This window comes from Physeter macrocephalus, chromosome 8 (assembly GCF_002837175.3).
Source record: "Physeter macrocephalus isolate SW-GA chromosome 8, ASM283717v5, whole genome shotgun sequence".
Classification (NCBI taxonomy): domain Eukaryota; kingdom Metazoa; phylum Chordata; class Mammalia; order Artiodactyla; family Physeteridae; genus Physeter; species Physeter macrocephalus.
In genome coordinates this window covers 30,148,967-30,171,721 of record NC_041221.1, presented here as the reverse complement: position 1 = coordinate 30,171,721, position 22,755 = coordinate 30,148,967, and the positions used below count along the sequence as shown (strand labels likewise).

The 22,755-nt window shown below is 43.4% G+C and overlaps 1 protein-coding gene across 6 annotated transcripts in view; it reads left to right on the top strand.

The window, feature by feature from the left end:
• The window catches only part of MYO10 (myosin X), a 220,529-nt gene that overhangs the window by 171,329 nt on the left and 26,445 nt on the right, over positions 1–22,755 (top strand). For all 6 annotated transcript variants that reach the window (XM_028492825.2, XM_055086516.1, XM_055086515.1 and 3 more), the window contains 2 exons: positions 17,210–17,334; positions 17,427–17,541. In XM_028492825.2, coding sequence (XP_028348626.1) covers positions 17,210–17,334; positions 17,427–17,541 — 240 coding nt within the window. The remainder of the gene's footprint in view (positions 1–17,209; positions 17,335–17,426; positions 17,542–22,755) is intronic.

Sequence of the window (22,755 nt, the reverse complement as noted above, 5' to 3'; positions counted from 1 at the left end):
AATAGGCACTTTATGCTTGTAACAGTTCTGAGAAAGGATTTAGATAAGTACACTTTCCTTATCTGTGAGCCTGATTTGATGTTAAACAGTAGAAAGGGGAATAAGTCTACTACTTCATGCAAAACTGATAATAGTGTAATAACGGCAGGTTGGTTTGTGTACACAGGATTAGCAAGAAATTTCTTAGGGTTACCCAACATTGACATTGGTACCTCCTAAAGCGGCACCTCTCAAATTATATACAGCAAGAGAGAACTTCTCTTTATTCTTGCCAGTTCGTTGTGGACTGGTGCCTTTTTTTGTTTTAATACCACGCCACGTGGCATGCAGGATCTCGGTTCCCCAGCAGGGATCAAACCCGTGCCCCCTGCAGTAGAAGTGCGGCGTCCCACCCCCTGGACCGCCAGGGAAGTCCGGACTGGTACTTCTGAAAAATAGAATAAAAATGCTGCGGCCATGTCATCTTGCTGCAGAAGTTCTTAAATGCTTTTACTCTCACTTTCGGTGTCCATCTCCTCATGGCCTGGCACCTGTCACAGGCCACGCTTGGAGTCACGCCCACCTGGTTTTCCTACAAGAAGGAAGAGCCCAGAATCTAGACAGAGGTCCTAGTGCCTGCCAGTCCCGTGACCTTGGGCACAGCACACGAGTTGTATCCGATTCACTTCCTCCATGCATGTGACGGAATAATCTTCCTGGCTTGCCTGCTTGCCTTAATAGGGTTCTTTCAGATTCAATTAAGGTAACGAAAATCTCCCCCATATTTGAATAATAGATACCATTGTTTGCTGCTTCTCGAGTTTAATTTAGGAAGGAAACCATCTCTTCTTTTCAGCGGTGAGAATTAAACGCCAGCTCCACTGTTAGCGATCCAGGGGGTCTCATTTGTGCAGGAACACGCTGCTTTCTGCCTTCCCCACGTGAGTGGCCGAGGGTACCCGGGGGCTTATCCCCACGAGGGGTCTGATGTGCAGGCACGAAGGCCAGGAACTTCCTGCAGGGTTTGCTGGGAATTCATGGCCCAGCGCGAGGCAGAGCAGGGGTGTCTGCCTGCTTCCCTTGTATGCAGGGGAGGAGAGGAAACCCAGCAGTGAGCAATGTTCAACATGCACAGCCAGCGGGAGGAAGGGCGGCCAGAGCAGCAGGTGCAGGGCCGGTTGTTAAAGGCAGGAAACCGGAAAGGCATAAGAATGGAAGAAAGAAGCCATGGAGGAGGCCTGTATTCTTGTAACTCAAGGAAGCGCTCGACCAAACCAAATGTTAATACGTGTGGTTTTCAGGACATTTATGCGGTTTGGAAACAAGTTTGCGACACGGGCACGATGGCAGCTGAGATTCAAAAGACGAAGTGTCCCACGGACCCACTTAAGGTGCTCGGGCCAAACACTGGAAGCTGTTAGGCATATCGCCTCTGTAAGCATTTACTTGCCAAGTCCGGGGGAAAAAAGATCACAATGTCTGTGTTCCCATTCTGGCCTGTTCAGTCTAACTTTGTTACAACTTCCCCCGGTGGTGCACTGTTTCTGGGTGCTGAAGATTCTGGGTTCAATGACTTGTTAAAAAATAAAACAAATGTGATGCCCTCAGAATATTCTGGAGTGACTTTGGAAATAAAACATAAATTCATTTGGAAAATGAAATTAACGTATTTTGTTTGAGAGTCATGGTGTTGATATTTCATACTTTATTTGAAGTTAATGGAAATGCTTCGTGTCTCATTTCTTTCTTTAGAGTCACTGGCCTCACGAAAACTCTTCATGAGGTCTCTTCTGTTCCACTTTATTTGTGTGAGTGTTGGTTTTCACCTTTGAACAATGGGGAATGTTTTCAATGAGAAGAAGTATGTGTTATTTGTCTCTCCTTAAGCCGTGTATTAAAATAGTCTGACAGTTCATTTATGTAAAAGATGCTCCAAGGGCTTCCCTGGTGGCGCAGTGGTTGGGAGTCCGCCTGCCGATGCGGGGGACGCGGGTTCGTGCCCCGGTCCGGGAAGATCCCACGTGCCGCGGAGCAGCTGGGCCCGTGAGCCGTGGCCGCTGAGCCTGCGCGTCCGGAGCCTGTGCTCCGCAACGGGAGAGGCCACAACAGTGAGAGGCCCGTGTACCGCAAAAAAAAAAAAAAAAAAAAGTTGCTCCAAGTTTCAAACAAATGCAAGTAGAATATAGTATCAAGCTGTCCAAGTCCTTATAGAGCAGAGGTTCAGCCTAATTTATTAGAGCAGCACTTTCCAGTAGAAGTAAAATGTGAGTCATGTATGTAATTAAAATTTTTTTCAATAGCCACACTTAAAAGAAATTTTTGTGAAATTAGGCTTTAGCCCAACAAATCCGAAATGTTATTTCAACATGTAATAAATTTCAAAATTATTGACGTATTTTTAATTTTATTTCCGTATTGATTTCTCGAAATCTAGTGTATAATTACCTTTGGGACAGTTCAGTTGGTACTATTTGAGTACACCATTTCCCTGGCTTTCATTCTCCAGCTCAGGTTGGCAAACTTCTTCTGTAATTGACAAGATAGGAAATATTTTAGGCTTTGCCATTGTCATGTGAAAGCAGTTACAATGCATGGCTGTGTTCCAATAAAACTTTATTTACAAAACAGATGGCAGCCCAGATGTGGCTCCAAGGCTGTTCTTTGCCAGCCCCTGCTCTAACTGAATGTATTGTCTCATTTGTGTTTTAATCTTCAGAAGTTGATTTCTGTTTGGGCTTAAAAGTCTGCTACCAAGATAGCTATTGTGATGAATTTCATTCAGGAATATTTAGGGCAAATGTATCAGGAAACAAACTCCATTGTGAAACAATGAATACTCTGGAGCTACAGGAACTTCCCACCCCGCCTCCTGAACTTGCACCTTGCAGAGGAGCAGTGTAGCTAGTGGTTTTAATGCAGGCTTGACCCTCACTCTCCCCTGGCTCTGTTGCAGAGGAGCTGTGTGACCCTGGATAAGTTAATTAACCTCTCTGTGCCTCAGGTTATGCATCAGTAAAACAGGAATGAGGATGATGCTACCTCAGAGTTGCCAAAGTTAAAGAAAACCTAGCATTACAAAGTGAGCATGGTGCGTGGCACTTAGTCCTTGGTACATGGGAGCCTTCATTCTTAACTGCTGCCATGACCGCTGCTACTAGTCTGTTACTACTAATGGTAGTAGTTCTGCTACTACTACCACCACCACCCTAGAGATTCATAAATACAGTCTAATCCGGGCACCAGAACAGATGCACATCAACCACCCACAGACGCTCATAGCATCTACTCACACGAAGTCTCTTTGGACTTGAACTTGTGGATAAGTAGAGGAGCTACAGCATTCTAGGGAAGCTTTGGCAGAAGCTGCAGAGATTCTGATGTTGGAAGAAGCGCGTACCTATTCCTCCTCTGTCTTGGTAACTGCTGTGTGACGTGGCTCAGATCACTCATTCTTTGGACCTGTTTAATGAAGATGCTGATAGCTGCCCTGCCCACCTCACAGGGCGGCAGAGATGAACACGTGACATCTGGTCTCTACAGTGCTGTGCAAATGTCAGCTAATAGCATTTCCCAAATGGCTGCCTGTCCTCACCTTATAGCACAAATTTAATTTGATCATCGTGGACTGATTGAACTCATAGGGTGGCTGTAAGGGTTACGAGAGATACATGTAGAGCGGAAATGGGTCGCTGTTCCATGAATAGGTAGCTGCTGTTTTTATTAAACACACAACTTTTTATCCTAACCCATCCCTTTAGGTTTCTATCCATCATTTGGACTGGAAATACTATTAAATGACCTTGTTATATAGTGTGACAGATAAACTCCCCAAGTTCCATGGTCTTAACGTGCGTGTGACAGATACACTCCCCAAGTTCCGCGGTCTTAACGTGCGTGTGACAGATACACTCCCCACGTTCCGCGGTCTTAGCGTGCGTGTGACAGATAAACTCCCCACGTTCCGCGGTCTTAGCGTGCTGGAACATAGATAAACTCCCCAAGTTCCATGGTCTTAACGTGCGTGTGACAGATACACTCCCCACGTTCCGCGGTCTTAGCGTGCGTGTGACAGATAAACTCCCCACGTTCCGCGGTCTTAGCGTGCGTGTGACAGATAAACTCCCCACGTTCCGCGGTCTTAGCGTGCGTGTGACAGATAAACTCCCCACGTTCCGCGGTCTTAACGTGCTGGAACATAATAGAAAATTGACAGAATTAAATTGCAAGTTATTCTCGTCAGTAATTAGTTTCTGACTGATTGATTAAAATGTCAAACTGACGTTGACACAATATAAACAGGGAGTCTGCAGTGTCATCCTTTCCTAGAACAAGAGCCTGTCTCACATATAAGGCATCTCAGTAATCACCTTTCCTTAGAGGTCGAGGTTGGGCAGAGATAGAGGAGGTTATAAAGCTTCACACTGGGGTGATCACCTTCCTATTCTGTGGGGGGCTCCTAACCGTTGGATCAAAAGTACAGGACTGCATTCACCATGAAACAAAGGGGGTCAGGGATGGAGCCAGGGATGGAAGTGTTGACGGGAAATTTTCTGGTGTGGGGACTCCAGGGTTCCACTTTATTTCCTTTCATTCAGTAAAAGCTGAATAGAAAACAGCAAAGGGTAGAACCAACCTAAATGACCCTCTGTAGGGAGCTGATTAGACACATTCTGGTAATGACATAGTGTGCTGCTGTGAAAAAACACGGGAGATCTGTATGTCCTCACAGGGAATTCTCCAGGATGATCTTAGGCAAACAGAGCAAAACGTCAAACATGTCTTTGCTTTTTTTTTCAAACATGTCTTTGCTTTTTTTTTAAAAAAGAAAATGAAGCTTGTATTTATTTGTCTGTGCATGCATGCATCTGTAGACATGCACACACAATCCTACATTTATACATGCATAGAATATGTCTGGAAGAAAACACAGGAAACTGGCAAGGGTGGTTTTCTCCAGGAGAGCTGTGGGTTTTTCATTGCATATATTCTCTGTATTTTTGATTTAAAAAAAAAAAACTTTGCATGCATTATTCTTTCATTTAATGATAATGGAGGAAACAAGGCTTTACTTGTATCTCCCAATGTCTTTTACATCTGTCCTCATTAACTACTATGCTGGAAAGTGCCTTCAGTACATCTTGACCTGAACTCTTTCCCATGGAAACACATTCCAGTTGTGTCATATAAACAACTGAAAAAATAGGTGGGTATTGAGCTGTGTTTTCGTCTTGTACTCTAGAAACACATTTTGAGGACTGCTTGGACCTTGTGACTGGCATGCTTTAGAGTTGAGGTTAAGCCAGCATTAGAGTTGGGTTTTTCTGCTGCTGTTTTTCATGGAAGTAAATCAACTCTAGTTGGGTAGAATTAGTTTCGTTACGGTTTTCTTCCACCATCCATTTAATTGTTCCATTCCAGTGTAAACATATAGTGGTATCAGTATCGTGACTCCTTTTGCCTCTAAGTCTTAGACTGAATCGACTCCGTGTCCAAAGCTACTTTAGTTGCAGGTTTCCCCCCAGTCCTTCCCGTGATGTTGTTTCATACATTTGTAATACATTTAGATTCTTTCGTGACAATCTGAGTTCTTTCCTGGGGTGATCCTCCAGGGTTCATTCTTTTGCTGTAAAGTTCTGCGGATTTTGACAAATGTTTCATGTCACGTAGCCACCCTTATGGTATCATATGGAATAGTTTCCCCAACCTAGAATTTCCCTCTTCTTTATTCAGCCCTCCCCCAGGTCCTGGCAACCGCTCATTTTTTTTACCATCTCTATAGCTTTGCCTTATTCAGAGTATCATGCAGTTGGAATCACATACATACACTTAGCACTATGTATATAAGGTTCCTCTGTGTCTTTTGAGGGCTTGACAGCTTTTTAAAAAAAAAAAATCTGGATAATATTCAGTTGAATGGATGTACCCGTTTCTTTTTCATTCACCTATTGAAGGACATGATGATTGCTTCCAGCTTTTGATGGTTATGCATAAAGCTGTTAAAAACATTCACGTGTATGTTTTTGTGTGAATATAAGTGTTCAACTCAGTTGGGTAAATACAGTCAGCCCTCCTGATCCAAGGGTTTCGCATCTGGGAATTCAACCAAGCTCAGATCAAAAATATTCAGGAGAAAAAATTCCAGAAAGTTCCAAAAAGAAAAACATGAATTTGCCACATGCTGGCAACTATTTACATAGCAGTTACATTATATTTATATAGCTCTCTAGGTAGCATTTACATTAGGTATTATAAGTAACCTAGAGATGAAGTATACAGGAGGATGTGCATAGGTTATATGCAAATACTACACCATCTAATATAAGGGACTTGAACCTATGTGGATTTTGGTATCCATGGAGGGTGGGGTCCTGGATCCAATCCCCTGTAGGTACAAAGGAATGACTGTACAGAGGAGTGTGATTGCTGGATTATATGTTAAGACTATGTCTAGCTTTGTAAGAAACTGTCTTCCAAATTGGCCGCGTCATTTTGCATTCAGCCAGCTGTGAGTTAAGGTTCCTGTTGTTCTGCATCCTTGTCAGCACTTGGTATTAATCAGTTTTCTGGATTTTACCATTCTAATAGGTGTGTAGTGGCGTGTCATTGTTTTCATTTGCAGTTTCCTGAGATATCTGATGTTGAGTGTGTTTCCATATGCTTCTTAGTCATCCTTGTAGCTTCTTTGATGGTGTCTCTGATCAGATCTTCTGCCTTTTAAAAAAATTGGGTGGTTTTTTCGTATTGTCAACTTGTAAGTGTTCTTTGTGTATTTTGATTACGGTCTTTTTCAGCTATGTATTTTTCAAACATTTTCCCAGTGTATTGCTTGTCTTTTCATTGTCTTAACAGTGTCTTTCACAGAGAAGTTAATTTTAATGAAATCTAACTTACCAGTTTTTCCTTTCATGTACTGTGCTTTTGATATTGTTTCTAAGTTATCACCAGACAAGTACATTGAAACAGCTGTAAACAGGACCACCCTTTATTTATGCAATACAGTAGGATAAGTGGGTACCTATCTGAGGTGTCCAGTCCAGTGGTCAGCAATTTAGTGAGAAATTCATAAGATTCAGCTCCTGCCCAAAGGAATTTATACTCTTATGAAGGGTCACATGGATATGTCTAATGGATATTTTTTAAATTGTGAGAAGTAGATTCACAGACATAGAAAATAAACTTACGGTTACTAAAGGGGAAAAGGGAGGGCAATGAATTAGGAGTTTGGGATTAGCCAATACACATTATTATATATAAAATAAACAATGAGGACCTACTGCATAGCATAGGGAACTATATTCAGTGTCTAGTAGTAACCTATAATAGAAAAGAATCTGAAAAAGAAATATATATGTAAATATATATATGTAAAACTGAATCACTTCGCTCTACACCTGAAACTAACACAACAGTGTAAATCAACTATACTCCAATTAGAAAAAAAAATGTGACATGCAGAACATCATGGTCAAGAGATGGCACCAGTTGGATACATCCAGAACAATTTTATTGAGGAGGGAGTATTTGAGAAGCCCCTAAAAGATCCATGAAACTCAACAGTTAGAGACAACGGGAGGACATTTCAGGTGGAGAAGTTGGCTTCAGCCGAGATAAGACAGGAAGTGAAGGTTTTAGTCAGAAAACAGCTAGAGTTATCTCTAATTTGACTAAAATGTGGAGGGTGTGTGTGGCTGTATTGACTGGAGAGGTAGATTGGAGCTTACTCGGGGGGAGGGGGGGCTCCAATGTGAAATTGAAGCCCTTGTCTTAATTTGGGGTGCGCTGTAAGTTCAGGAACAGGGAGGGGGTATAATAGGGCTAAGGCTGTGCCTTAGGGAGGTTTCATGTACGCATGTGTGTATTATTTACGTTCAAAGTTTTCTTCCCACTAAGTAGTCGGGGTTTGTGTGGATCTGAGGTGAGAACCACGGTTTCCACCTCTAACAGAGCTTGAAGTTCCTTGCTTTTAAACTGTGCTCGTCTGGAAAGGGTGTGGTTTGAAGGCTGTACTGGGTGAGTGAGAAATTTCCACGCTCTGTAATCTGACCCCCCAGGACTGACCAATAGCTTTAACCAGTCGTGACTGATTAATGATGCGTCCCTTCCTCGCCTGGGAGGGGGATGCGGTTGCCTCTTTTCTCAAAACGTGGAACTTAGCAGGTGGCAACAACTGTGTCAAATGTTGAACTGCCCCGAGAGAAATGACCGATGTGAGACAAAAGACCCTTTGTCTCTAGTTTAATTGGCTTTTGTTTACTTCCTTTTCAAGGTCAGGAAAGTTATACTGCTGCTTTAGTAACCATGCTTTTGAAAACCATTCAAAGCTTGATAAACTTATGCTATTTATTAACTGCTTTTGAGAATCTGATGTAACAGAGACAGCAAATAAAGATGGAGAGGCCTCACGTCTTAATTTTTTGTTTATTAGTAGGGAGTGAGGACAGGAGCCGCCACTCAGTGTAAGCGTGGGCATGAAATCTTATAAGTGTAACATAATCGATTTGGTAAACTCTAATGTAATTTTGAATTCTTAAAGTGGATGAGGGGTTATCAGGCTTCTTAAGATTTGTTTGCTTGTGTTTAAAGTTGAATTAGGGTAAACGTATATCCCATGATCGTAATGCAAATACAAATATTCCTAATATATTAAATAGTCTCTGTAATGCTGGTATCTCTCACTCCACAATGTTTACTTAAAAAAATGAAGAATCAGGGCTTCCCTGGTGGCGCAGTGGTTGGGAGTCCGCCTGCCGATGCAGGGGACGCAGGTTCGTGCCCCGGTCCGGGAGGATCCCACATGCCGCGGGGCGGCTGGGCCCGTGAGCCATGGCCGCTGAGCCTGCGCGTCCGGAGCTTGTGCTCCGCGGCGGGAGCCTGTGCTCCGCGGCGGGAGGGGCCACAGCAGTGAGAGGCCCGCGTACCGCAAAAAAATAAAAAATAAAAAATAAAATAAAATGAAGAATCATGTAATGGTTTTACCCAAGAATAACTTATTTTACATTTCTTGGGATGCTGGATACGAATCCCCCATGATACGGACTGTGTAATAAGTCCCTCCAATGCAGAGCTAGTATGTATGTAGATAAAGTTTACAGTATTTCACAGAGGAAGACAGTCAGGAACCATTAAAAAACACAATGAGGAAAGTAGAACTTTTTCATTTTAATTAATTTTAGAATGTTATACCACTCACTTTGAGAAACAATTTACCAGTGTTGGGTTAGAGGTAAATCTTATCGATATAAAGTTTTAAAAGATTATTTTTGTATTAGGCTACTAAGGTAAGGCAATAAAGCAAGTGTTAGCATAATGCTCAGATCCCATGTCTGGTTACTCTGTGCTCTGAGGACCCGTGTCGCCAGGCCCAGGGCTTGCTTCCTTATTGCATTCCAAGCAGATTGGAGCCAAAGAGAACCTGCGTTCGTAGGGTCAGAGCAGCGGCTGGGTTTGCTCTGGGTCATCCCATACAGTTGCCTCTGGTTGCTCAGTTAATGGAAGGTTCTTAATAAATACTTTTGATTGATGAAAATAGTAAGTAATGTTTACTTTTACCTCATCTCTAAGACATTGAGATCCTATCAAGTGGCCAGCTTTTAGACTTTGAATAAATTAAGCATCTTCTTAAAAGGGAGAGAAGGACAACTTCTGGAAATAAATTGTAGCCTGTGTTCAGAAGCACCCGCATAAATTATCAAGTTGCATTTATTATTAAAGCAAAAGCAGTCATCATTAAATACGTTGTCACCTGCGGGCTCCTTCCATGGGATGGAGTCCAACGGGTTCTGAGTGTGTTCTTCTGTCCACAGTGGTGTATCGGCTCTTCTCGAGCGCCTGTCCTTGGCAGGCGGTAGGTATCCAGGGAGGAGAGGCAGGTGGGGTTGCAACCACAAGTGGGTCAAGGAACATTTGAATTCTGTCAGTCTTCTGACGCTGAGACGCAAAGTAACGGTGTTGTCAGCCTTTCGTTGTCTGTGTTAATGGGACCAGTGACTGGAGCTGGATTTGCTCAGTTTGCTATTTGATTTTCCAAAAGGCTTCCTCTGTTCACTAGTTATTTCTGTGTATAGATATTTGGCTGAACTCACAGTGTAGTGTGCCGGTTTCTGCTCTACATTGCCATGGCCCTTAGAATTGTGATTTTTTATATCACCTGTATTTACACCAGGTCAGCACCTGACAGGTTGTCCCTAAGGCCCCCTCCTTAATGTTAAAATTTTTAGAAAATGTCTCCATGTGCCCAAAAGACCGAGTGTTCTGGAAATGCTACAGTATAGGGCGCATTCTCTGCCTGGATTTCATTGTAATCTTTTCCCTAAAGAAGTTTCCAGCTCAGTCCTTTGAGAATTATATCCTCTGGAAATATGCCTCCGGTTTTATAACATGTCAGTAGAAAAATATGGTTTGATTCAAGTTTGATTCACATACTAGTTTTCAGGAATGCAAAGTTCTTTGAGCTTTTAATTGTTTGATTTAAGCAAATATTAACTGGTTTGAACAAGTCATTTAGCCTTGCTCACTTCCAGTTTCCTTATCCGCAAAATGCAATAATATTACTCATCTAACCCACCCATCGGGTTTCTGCCTTCGAGTGCTGTATGAGTTGAAGGATTGCTGTGGGTACCTTGCACATACAAAGAAGAGGACTTGGTTCCTGCAAGGCTGCTAAACAAGCATTTGAAATTCTATGTGTATAATCATCAGTAGATCTTTGAGGTTAGAATAATAAAATTCTTTTTAAAAATTATTAATGTTTTTAAGATTATATATTTTATGGTTGCCATCCTAGACTATAAAAATAATATAGGAGGGGCTTCCCTGGTGGCTCAGTGGTTGAGAGTGTGCCTGCCAATGCAGGGGACACGGGTTCGGGCCCTGGTCTGGGAAGATCCCACATGCCGCAGAGCGACTGGGCCCGTGCGCCACAACTACTGAGCCTGCGCGTCTGGAGCCTGTGCTCCGCAACAGGAGATGCCGCAGCAGTGAGAGGCCCGCGCACCGCGATGAAGAGTGGCCCCCACTTGCCGCAACTGGAGAAAGCCCTGGCACAGAGACGAAGACCCAACACAGCCAAAAATTAAAAAAAAATAATAATAATAATATAGGCTCCTTAAAGGAATTGAGAATCTGTTGATTAACATCTATGAAAAATGATTCAAAAATTAAGGCAAAATAAAATACCTGGTTAACAGAAGTTAGTATTGAGAAGGAAACTTAACTTTGAGCTTCCTGTCAGCCAAGGCAAAAAGGGTAATACAATGCATTTTCTACTGTGTGTTCTCTTTTAATCACTGTATTTATTTTCAGTTTATTTTATCTTGCCTTAATTCCTCTTTGGCACAAGGTGCATAAGTTACCGTGAGTTATAATAGTCATCAATTTATGAATGTAGAGTCAGATTAAGCATGTCATTTCTTCTAGAGAGAATAGTTTTCTCCCCTGATATCAAATTTTAAAAAAAATTGCTCTCATAGATCCATGTTAAGTGATATTACATAACAGTGGATGACAGCAGGGTGAAATAAGAGTCACTTCTGTGCCAGTCCTGCGTCCTTGTCCAGCTTGTTCTCTCCCCTCAGGGTGTCTCTTCTCTTCAGGAGACTCTGAGGCATGGAGAGGGTCTAACCTCAGCAGTAGAGCTGGATTTCCCACCACCCCCTGACTCGGTTTCTAGTCGATGTAATGCTTAATCAGAGTGTGTGTGACTTTGGCCGTCAGAGGATAGTCCTTCTCTCTGCAGTCCTGGCTGGCCCCTGCCAGCCCCCCCTGACCTCGGCGTGGCAGGCTGCATTCCCACCCCACCCCTCTCCCTGGACTCTTCTCAGGGCTTCTCCATTGGTTTCCGTGAGACCTCAAATGCTGAAAAGCATTAGAACTTCAGGGGTCCACAGGTAATTAACTATTCTATTTTCTTTAATTAAATAAGCACAGATTGAATGTCCTCTTACCGTGGACAGGTGACTATTTCCAAGTCCATCATCACACTTCTAATTGTCTCTATGCAGTATTTTTGAAATTATGGAAGGCTAGGTAATGTTCGGGGTAGTCTTATTCATTAACACACAAATGCATTTTTTCTTTTCTTTGTTGTTGTAAAACACCTCCCCGGTCTTGTGTCCCTGTTTGCCAGCAGGTCTGTTGCCCTTTATTTAGATTTTTAGCTGCAGAAGCTTGGGCTTACCCGTAGTTGATTTTTGTGGAGGGCTTAGCATGCTCTGTTACCAGTCATTTGTTTTGTCTAGGCATTCTGAAATCTTATTTTTTCATATTGTAGAGGAGAAAGTTCTAATTTTTTTTTTTTTTTTAGAATTAAATTACCTGAAGCTAAATATATTTAACCCTGTCTCCAGGATACAAACTCTCTTGCATCCATCTCTTTTTGTCTATTTTAAATGTCTCCGTGTCAGTCTGGCTTTTACAATACCTTTTCTTCCTAAGCTTTATTGAGCTATAAATCATATACCATGCAACTGACTCATTTGAAGTGTACAATTCAATGGTTTTTCATAGATTCATAGAGATGTGCAACCATCACCACAGACACTTAAAACATTTTCATTACCTCAAAAAGAAATCCCCTTAGGGGACTTCCCTGGTGGCACAGTGGTTAAGAATCTGCCTGCCAGTGCAGGGGACACGGGTTCGAGCCCTGGTCCGGGAAGATCCCACTCCCACATGCCGCGGAGCAACTAAGCCCGTGCGCCGCAACTACTGAGCCTGTGCTCTAGAGCCCATGAGCCACAACTACTGAAGCCCGCCCGCCTAGAGCCCGTGCTCTGCAACGAGAAGCCCGCGCACCACAACCAAAAGTAGCCCCCACTCGCCGCAACTAGAGAAAGTCCACGCGGCAACGAAGACCCAACGCAGCCAAAAATAAAGAAATAAAATAAATAAATTTATAAAAAAAAGAAATGCCCTACTTCTTGGCTGTCCGCCCTCTGTCTCCCCATCCCCTCCACCAGCCCTTAGCAGCCACCACTCTACCTTCTGTCCCCGTAGATCTCCTGTCCTGGACGTCTCATATGAATGGAATCACGTAACACGTGGTGTTTCGTAACTGGCTTCTTTCACTTAGTATATATAATGTTCTCAAGGCTCATCCATGTTGCAGCATGTAGCAGCGCTTCATTTTTTCATGGCCAGTAATATTCCGTTTTATGGATAGAAAGACCATTTTGTTTGTCAACTCATCAGTTGATGGACATTTGGGTTGTTTGCACGTTAAGGTTCCCTTACAGCAGCTTCGCCCCTGATTCTCCCTGCTTCTCTGCCTCTATGTCCACGCTGTTCAAAGTAGGACCTCTACAATCCATTCTGTACCTGATTTTTTTTTTTTACTTTGTAAAAACTAAAGTGTCTTCAAATATACATAGCCAAATCGAAATTTTTCATATTGTACATACGTGATTATTTCCTTCTTTTAGTGCCGTCTCATTTTCCCCCCTTTTTTCTCAGCTGTCTCTTCTTTCCACCACCCGTAGTAGCGCCCCCGACTCAGTAACAGCCTGGCATGTCTCCTCCTATCCTTTTCTGCACATGTGTGTCTAAATGTGTATATTCACACACATGTACATACATAGAGCAGGTGTTTTATTTGATGGGGTCATTGTTTTACAACAATGAGACTGTCACACATACTCTTCTGCATCTTCTTTTTCTCACCTTTCAAAAAGGCTTGAGAGTTAACTGGGGCATCTTTAATTTGGTCTTATGTTGTAATGGCCGCCTAACACTTCATGATGGGCACTGTATCAAAACAGACCCAGCCGTGCCTCTGGTCTTGTTTCCAGTTTTGCTGCTACCAACACGGGGATCCTTCTACAGCACAGGTCTGCCCCCGGCGGGCGGCTCCTGGTCCTGGAAACGGTGGCATCAAACTTGAGTGCCGTGTCCACCAACAGCTCAGGTCCCTGCCCACCTCCCCGTTCCGTCCCGGACTGAACTACTGAACTTGCCAGGTTCTCTTTCCACCTCTTGGCTTTGGTTTGTGCTGTGTTCTCTGTGTGGAATGTCCCTTCCCCTCCAGCAGTGAGTAGGAGTTGTGAGAGCCCAAACTCTGGGTCAGACCTGGGTTCAAATTCACGTGACACCCATACCCCCTCAGTACTTTTCTTTGTCCTGTGTTCCCAAGGAACGTAACTTTAATTTTTAGTATGGTTTTGTCGTAGGCCATCTACTATATAAGTAGTGATGTTTGGCATACCTGTCACCCTCCTAAATTTCAGGGTCCTTGGAAACAGAATCAGCCCTGTGAGGCTATGCAAGTGAGGGTCAGAGGGTATAAGGGAAATCTCTGGACCTTCCTCTCAATTTTGCTGTGAACCTAAAACTACTCTTTAAAAAAATTAGTCTTAAAAAAAAAAGCTGTGGAGACGGTAAAAAGATGAGTGGTTGCCAGCTGTTGGGGAGAGGTAGAAGTGAACAGATGCAGCACGGGATTTTCAGGGCAGCAAACCCACTCTGTGCGATGCTCTGGTGATGGACACATGTCATTACAGAGTCATCAAAACCCAAAGAAGGTGCAGCACCAAGAGTGAACCCTGACATCAGATATGCACTTGGGGTGATTAGGATGTGCCCTGTGGGTTCATCAGTGGTAATGAATGTACTGCTCTGGTGAGGGGTTTTGATTTAAGACAAAAAAGAATCCAGCCCCTGCGTTTTGTTTCCCGCGCAAGCATGAATCACAAAACCTTGGCGCCTAGTAGGTGTTTAATCGCTTCTATTCAGTAAACGGATCGCGACCAGACTCCTGGGACCACAACTGCCCCGGTTTATGACCGTTACTTCCCAAATCCTCCCCTGCTGTCGGCCATCAAAACCTCCCAGTTAGGACACCGCCCGCAGTCTTTGGAGGAAGGACCTCCAGTTCTGGAAAACGAGTTACCAGTACAGACTGGAGCGCATTAGGTGAAGTTTGGAAAGGCCACGTGCCTTTGAGCTGTGACTTGTCCACCCTCCAGCTGTGTCATCTCTGAACATTAAATTCACCAGAGAGAAAAGGAAGTTGAGACCCACCAATGGAAATACAGGTCTGCTCCCCTCGTGATTGTCCTGTGTTGCCCCCTCCCCGCCCCCCCCCGCTCCCTCCCCCCCCCCCCCCCTCCCTCCCCTCCCCGGGCTGTATGAAATCCTACAACCACACCACACTAATTAGCCCGAGAATGGAAGGGGTTGTCATGGCGACCGAGCACTTTTTAAAGCACAGGAATGGTGTTCATTATTGTTCAGTGTCTTTAGCTGTGGCGAAAAGGTCAGTGTGGCAGTTGTTTTCCATATGAATTTTGGCCTGAGAGCCAAACCGAAGGTGGAATGTTCCTCGGAGGGACTGGAAGATGGTAAGTGCGGCTGGACTTTTTGCATGGGGTGTCCCTTTAGTAATATTTTTCAGAGTGTTTTAATAACGAGTGCCAGACTAAGGAATTGTACGGACTTTGTTAAGTAGAGATTGAAAGAAAAGGAGCAAGGAAAAAAGTATGGGTCAGGAATAGTGAAAGTTTGAGAGAGATTTAGAGAGGTTTTTTTTTTTTTAATCTATTTAACAAGTCTTTGAGGATCAAATGATTAAATATGAAATTCGTAGATTTCTCTATGAATTAACAGAGTTAACGAAGTCTGATGCCTTATTCAGTTTGTTTTATATTAGCTCTCTACTGGTCGTTGTGGATGGCTACTGTTCAGATTATATTCCCAAATAAATCTAACAGAAGCATTTTAACCAAATACCCTCAGAACAGTGGCCTCTCTCTCTGTGTTTCAATCCGAAGATAAGGTAAAGGGGTTTTCAAGGCTAATTTTTTCATGCTTTTATTTTATTCTTTCTCGTCTAGGGATATTTGAAATAATTAAGACCAGAAACCAGTGAGCCCCAGTTCTTTGGATATTCGCCCTTATTTATTGGCTAAGACTCCAGTAGAATACTGCTGAGTAGAGACATCTGACCCCAGTGTTTGCAGGAGAAATTAAATATGAGACAAGTCATCCTGCTGAATATGATGGCAGCTTTTCCATCAAACGCTGCAAGGGAGATTTGCAGAGCATTCTTCAGATTTATTTTTTTGCTAGCTTGGAAAGCGTACAGAATAACATGGCTTTCAGCCTGATTTTGTGTTAATGACTGGCTGTGTTTTTAAGGCTCGCAAATTTAAGCCACTTACCGTCTTTGCACTTTTTGACAATGTACTTGTGTTCTATGGCACTATTTTTCAGTCATTTTGTACACAGTTGTGTAAGATAAGAAAATACGAATTAATTAAAGGGAATGGGGTTGTTTGGATTAAAAAACAAATCACTGCCCAAAAAGCTGTGAGTGGGAAATGGCATACTTTTGGGCTTTACCCTGAAAGACCATTGTCCTGTCAGCAACACCAGTTTGTTTGGCAAATGAACAGATAAGAGAATATGGTTCAGAATGTTAAGTCTTGGCTTGATTTCCTCTGTCTTTTGTTTGTATGTTCTGGGATTAATTTATTTAGTGATCATAGCATGGAGCTCGATAAATGGGGTTTCTGACTAGAAATTGAGAAAATTAATTTTTTTTCATTTTTGTCTGTTTTCTCCACTTACAGGCTCTCCTTTTCCTCCCCAGCCCCTAACCCCTCCCCCAGCCCTCACTGGGTCACTGCATTCTTCAGCTAAAAAAATGCCTGGAAATTGAATTTTTAAAAGTAAATAAAGTGATATTTGCATGACACTTAAGAATCTTTGGAAAACATAGCATTAAAAATGGTGGCCCGTTTATGATATTTGTAAAATAATCAGAAATTTGAACCTGGATATTAATATCAATGAATTATTGGTATCTTTTAAGAGATGATAGTGTTGTGGTTCTATTTAAAAAATGATACTGGAACACTTGCCTGGCGGTCCAGTGGTCCGCACTTCCACTGCAGGGGGCACGGGTTCCATCCCTAGTCAGGGAGCTGATCCCGCATGCCGCAAAGCACGGCCAAAAAATAAAAAGATAAAAGTGATACTGATATATTTACAAATGAGAGTGTCTACTATCTGGGACTTGCTTCAAAAAAAATCCAAGGTCAGGGAGCAAGTGGGCTAAGGATGGGGGGCAGGACTGACACGGGTGCTGGCTGTTACAGCTAGGCTGTGGATGTGTGGGGTGGGGTTTGTTTTCTGTTCTGTATATTTGTGTAGGTTCAAAACGTGTGTGTGTAAAACCATGGCGGGGGTGGGGGGCAGTCTTGTTAACGTCATCTTCTCACCTCTCGGCGTGTTTTAGATGCCCGACCAGTTTGAACAGGCAGTTGTGGTCAACCAGCTGCGGTACTCCGGGATGCTGGAGACAGTCAGGATCCGGAAAGCTGGGTATGCTGTCCGAAGACCCTTCCAGGATTTTTACAAAAGGCAAGACGGAGCTGCAGAGACCCTCTTTCTTTGCAGAGGGGCTGGGGAAAGGATTTTAGCACAAGGTGACGCTGGGCATTCTTCTTTTGCAGGTATAAGGTGCTGACGAGGAATGTGGCTCTGCCCGAGGACGTGAGGGGCAAGTGCACGGCCCTGCTGCAGCTCTACGACACCTCCAACAGCGAGTGGCAGCTGGGAAAGACGAAGGTAAAATTTCGGAGAAAGAACGACCGTCCCATCAACCCCCTGAGAGATGTTTGAGTTCGGTGTTCTGTGATGACTGCTAACCAACTGTTTTTCCAGTGTTGGGAAGATACGCACGGTATCATGCTAGCCATACTCTTTGTCACAACCTCCCAACGTGAATCTTTTATCTGAAGTCCTTGACTTTTCAGGGACTCTGTTCTTGGGGACACATTGAAGCATCGGATCCTAAGTGCGGGTGTTTTCATTCAGTCAGTCAACAAATGTTGGCTGATGGGCGACTCAGTGCCAGGGAAGAACTGGGCAGCCTCTGGCATCTAAGAAGTGATACCCCAGACCCTTCTAACTTTGCATTATTAGAATAGAATACTGAATGTTCTCCCCGCACCACAGGAGCTGTTGTGTGGGAGAGCAGCAAGTAGTCCGAAATCCGGTAGGTTACCCAAAGTCCAGTCTGGAAAGCCAAGGTGAAATCCATTTTTTTAAACATGCAGGTGTGACTGAGGCCTTTACCCCTTAGCTGAGTGATAAGCCGTCTGGCCTCAACAGCAAAAATTAGCCACAAAATTGGCAGTATGACCTCTTCTCCCTGGATCAGGAACTTCCAGAGCCCTCATTTGGGGTTCCATTCTCCTTATGCGACCCACCTCCAGGGTCTTATCACACAGGAGAGGCAGAAATGCAGGCAGCTGGGGGTCGGCCTTTGAGTGTATGGTTGTCTTCAAAAGTAAGAGGTGTTCCTCAAGCCTCATCCTCCTGACTCTACCAGTAGGAATGCAGCATCAGATAAATATTTTAAAGTTTCTGCTCACATTATGTTTTTAACCTAGGAGTTTCTTTGTTGAAAAAAAAAAGAAAGAGGAGGAAGAGGGAAAGAGAGACACATATCTTGCAGTTTGACTGTCTTCATCTCAGAGCTTCTCTGATAAAATACCATAGACAGGGTGGCTTAAGCACAGATATTTATTTCACACAGTTCTGGAGGCTGGAATTCTGAGATCAGGGTGCCAGCACGGTCAGGTTCTGGTGAAGGTCTCCTTCCTGGTTTTTATAGACAGCTGCCCTCTTACTGTGTCCTGACACGGGGGAGAGTGAGTTCTGGTCTCTCTTCCTCCTCTTATAAGGGCACTAATCCTATCATGGGGCCCCACCCTCCTAAATGTAATTACTTCCTAAAGGCCTGACTTTCAAATACCATCACATTGGGGGTTAGGGCTGCAGCATAAGAATTGGGGGTGGGGGGATGGCAAACATTCAGTCTATAACATTGATGTGAGATTAATGACAAGTATTTAGGCATCACCTGGAGGCCACTTAGCAAAGGAAAGTGTATAATGAACATACTCTTCATGCTCTTGAAGGGTTTCAGCTGGCCAGGGATTTAAGATACAAACATCTAACAAGGTAGAGATGGCATGCAGAGGTATTGTATTAGTTATTTATTGCTGTGTGACAGACAGCCATAAACTTAGCAGCTTTAATAACACACACCAATTACCTCATGGTATCTATGGGTCAGGGGTCCAGGCACAGCTTAGCTGGTCCTCTGTCAGGGTCTCAGAGTGTCAGCTGGGGCTGCATTCCCTTCTGGAGCTTGGGGTCCTCTTCCAAGCTCACATGGCTCTAGAATGCCATCCTTTGCAGTTGTAGGACTGAGGCTGCAGTCCCACTGGACCCTCTTTTCCTGCTGGCTGCCCCCTGGGGCCACTCTCAGCTTCTAGAGGTTCCCCCACAGTTTCTAACCACCTGACCCCCTCCCAGGCCCTCCCACTTCTTCAGGGCCAGCAGGAGACGCTCCTGCTCCAGTCTCCTAAGGTGGAGTCTTATATAATGTAACATATCCATAAGAGTGATAACACATCACCTTTGCCATGTTCTAGAAGAAAGTCACGGGTTCCACCCACACTAATAGGATTAAACAAGGGTGTAACTCATTGGGAGTCACCTTGGGGTGTGTCCTCCCCGGTTTATAGGTCTCTTTACCTGGAATTCTCCACCCTCCCCTCCACCCCGTTTAGCCAACTCCTCCTTCAAGTCTCTGCTTAGATGCAGGCTTTGACAGGAATCCTATTTGACATTCTTCATTGCACCCTGCACCAAAACTCACCCCTAAACTGGGCTAAGCCCCCTCCTCTGTCGTTGACATCTTTCTGTTTTCTGCTCTTTATAACACTTAACATGCTGTCATGTTGTCTTGGTATTGCCTGGTGACTTGTCTACAATCACCCAATAGAGAATGTGGAGTTCATTGTTCATTCTTCTACACAACACAATGCACGTAGTAGGAGTTCACATAGTAGGAGCTCAGTCAGTGTCTGTTAAATGCTAAAAAACTATAAAGTGATGGCACAAGATTGTTGTATGTTGAGTCACTCAAAGAACTTTCTAAAGAAGTTGGTTCAAGTGGAGCTCTTGGCAGTTATAATATAGTCTGCTCTGATTTTTTTAATTAAAAAGGTATTACATTCTCTATAAACTGATATCCTCCTCCTGTCTCACTGCCTTATACCATGGAATAACATCAAAGATTATTGACTCACCCAGCCAATACCAGTCTCTTTTCTGAGCTCTGAAAAATCAGTCCAACTTCATTTACAATTTACGATGGAAATCAGGCCCCAGCAAGACTTAGAACTGGGTGTAGCACAGGGATACGGAGACATAAAGACATGAGCATTGCCCCCGGTTTACTAAGTTTCTGGGAGCAAAGTCATCCCATACAACTGATAAATTATGCAGTGTGATCTCTTGAAGGAATAAGGACACAGCTCCAGGAGAGAGCTCACTGTGAATTGACATGATCAGTATTCAAGAAAAGGAAATCTTTAAAGAGGAGTTAAATTTTAATTGGTGACACATTGGAAGTAGAAGTAGGATGGAAGCTTATCATTTCACGTAAATATTAGGAAGTAAATGGAAACATGAGAGCATTTGAATTGTATCCACTAAATAGCCTTGACCTTGACCAACATTTGACTTAATTATACACTTAATTATACTCTAGCAGTGTTTCAGTCAGTGTTGCCACCAGAGGTCTTTGCATTTAAAACCTTGAACCTCTAACAAATATCTCGATCTTCTGGTAAAGAAGTTTCTGTCAACACTTGCATGACAGAGGGAAATGTGGGCAGCGCTGTAGTCAGCAAATTAAACATGGCGCCAGGTCTGAATTCACTGGCTTAAAACACATCTGGTCTTTGGAAGGCAAGGATTCTTATCTGCTGGGGAAGCATCCCTAAAGAAGCTAGGAGGCCTGTCCAAGCCTCTGGAGCAGCCCAAGCAGGAGATCCTGCTGTACGTCCCTGCTGAGAAGCCAAGTTTAGGGAGACAGAGGTGAACAGCTGCTCCCCTCTTTTTTCCTGGTTTTGACTTTTCCCTCTGCCTTGTGACTGGCACGTTTTACTTTTCTGGTCCGGGAACTACATTGCCAGACCTTATTTCTTCTCTGGCAATAAAGCCTGCAAGAGGTATTCTCTAAAGACATTTTACTGGGATTATCCATAGGCTCTTGAGCTATCTAAGCAAATGATAGGAAAAGCCATGAGAAACTATTCGCATTGGATATTGAGTCAAGGTTAGCCGAGCAGCCCCCTGAGTGGGCACTGCCCCTTCCTAAGCTGCTTGATGATGCCTGATGAGGCCGGCGCCTCCGCTCCCAGCAGCTGGATCCTGCTGCGATCTTGGCCGCATCCTGGGAACATGGCAATGTGGCAGCAGACACCACTGGGCTGGGAGAACTGGCACCACTTTCTGTGTGTTGTTGCATAAATTCAGGGTGGATGTTCTTAATGAAGCCAAGTCAGGTCTCTAAAGCATTTTACTCCGTTTGCCCTTCGGGTTATGGAAAGAATCTATTGATAGATAAAGATGTGGAAGTAAATCTAATAGGCAGAGCATAGAGCTCTCTTTGATGGGCATGAAACTAAGGCAGGTATTTCTCTGACTCTGATTCCAACCAAGATAGTCCCTAGACTTCTGATAAGGTGTGAGACGCTCTTTCCTTCATAAAGCTTCCTATTTGTTCATCTGATGAATGTACTGCTCGTTGGCATTGATGCTTTTGTTTTATGATGTCACCACCACCATCACCACTCTTGTTCAAGATGTGACTTCATTTCTTTTTCTTTTAAACACTAACCAGAGCAACAGCGTTAGACTAAGATCCTTAATATCAAAAAATCGTCTCAGAGAGAAGTTTAAATATTTCTTTGAAGTCCAGTCTTGATGAACACTGCTTCATATTTCTGAAAACTTTCTCTCATTGCTGAAGTAACAAGCTTTGTACTCGTAGCTGCTGTTTCTTACATTAAACTTTTTTTTGGCTCAAGATGCAGTCTCTTTATGCATCAGCAGAGCATATTAATTGCAATTATAGGAAGAGCATTGTATGAAAAGCTTTTCTGAGAGAATTATTTGGTGGGAGAGTTTTACAAATGCTCAGGAACCCACGGCAGGAGTAGGTAAGGCTTCTGTGAGTCACATGATGGTGGGAGTCTTTATTTGCTTTTTTGCCCAAATGTCTTGGAAGAGCCAGAGCAGAGAGTCTGGAGAAATGTGCCATCAAGAGGACATAATGCATCATCATAGGCCAGAATGACTCACTGAAGCATAAATTGAGAAATCATGAGTGAGGGAGTGTGTCGTTTAACCAGCCCCCGACCAGTGCCTGCAGCTGACGGTTAATAGAAAAGCATAAAAAAATTTTGTTTGTTTTTAGGAGATAATTCAGAACTTCCTTATGCATCACATTGGAAATTACAAAATTAAAAGCTACCATGATTGAGGGAGGGTCTCAGTATGTTCGTACCTTTTCAAATATTAGGAATTCTGGTACAAATGGCAGTTACCAGACTCACTTAGGCTTATATAAATGGTAAGCATAGGATTGAGGTGCCCCCGGGCAGAAACAGGCCAGCAAATAGTTACAATCTCTTTGTCCCGATTCTATTGATAGTTTTCTTGCCATGACTGAACCCAGATAACTTAAATGATTCAGTTCTAATTGCAAACAGCTTATAGAATTACATTCTTAAATGTCAGTTTTTTTATGTGCATTATTTTTGAGGCCAAGACGCTTTGGTCGTAATCATTTGACAGGCATGAAGGGAGAGTTTCCACGTGATGGCAAAGTAACATTTTACAAATTTCTTGGATTTTTTTCCCCCCTCCCTTTCTTTCTTTTGTCCTTTCTTTTCTTCTCCTTCTCCTCCTCCCCTT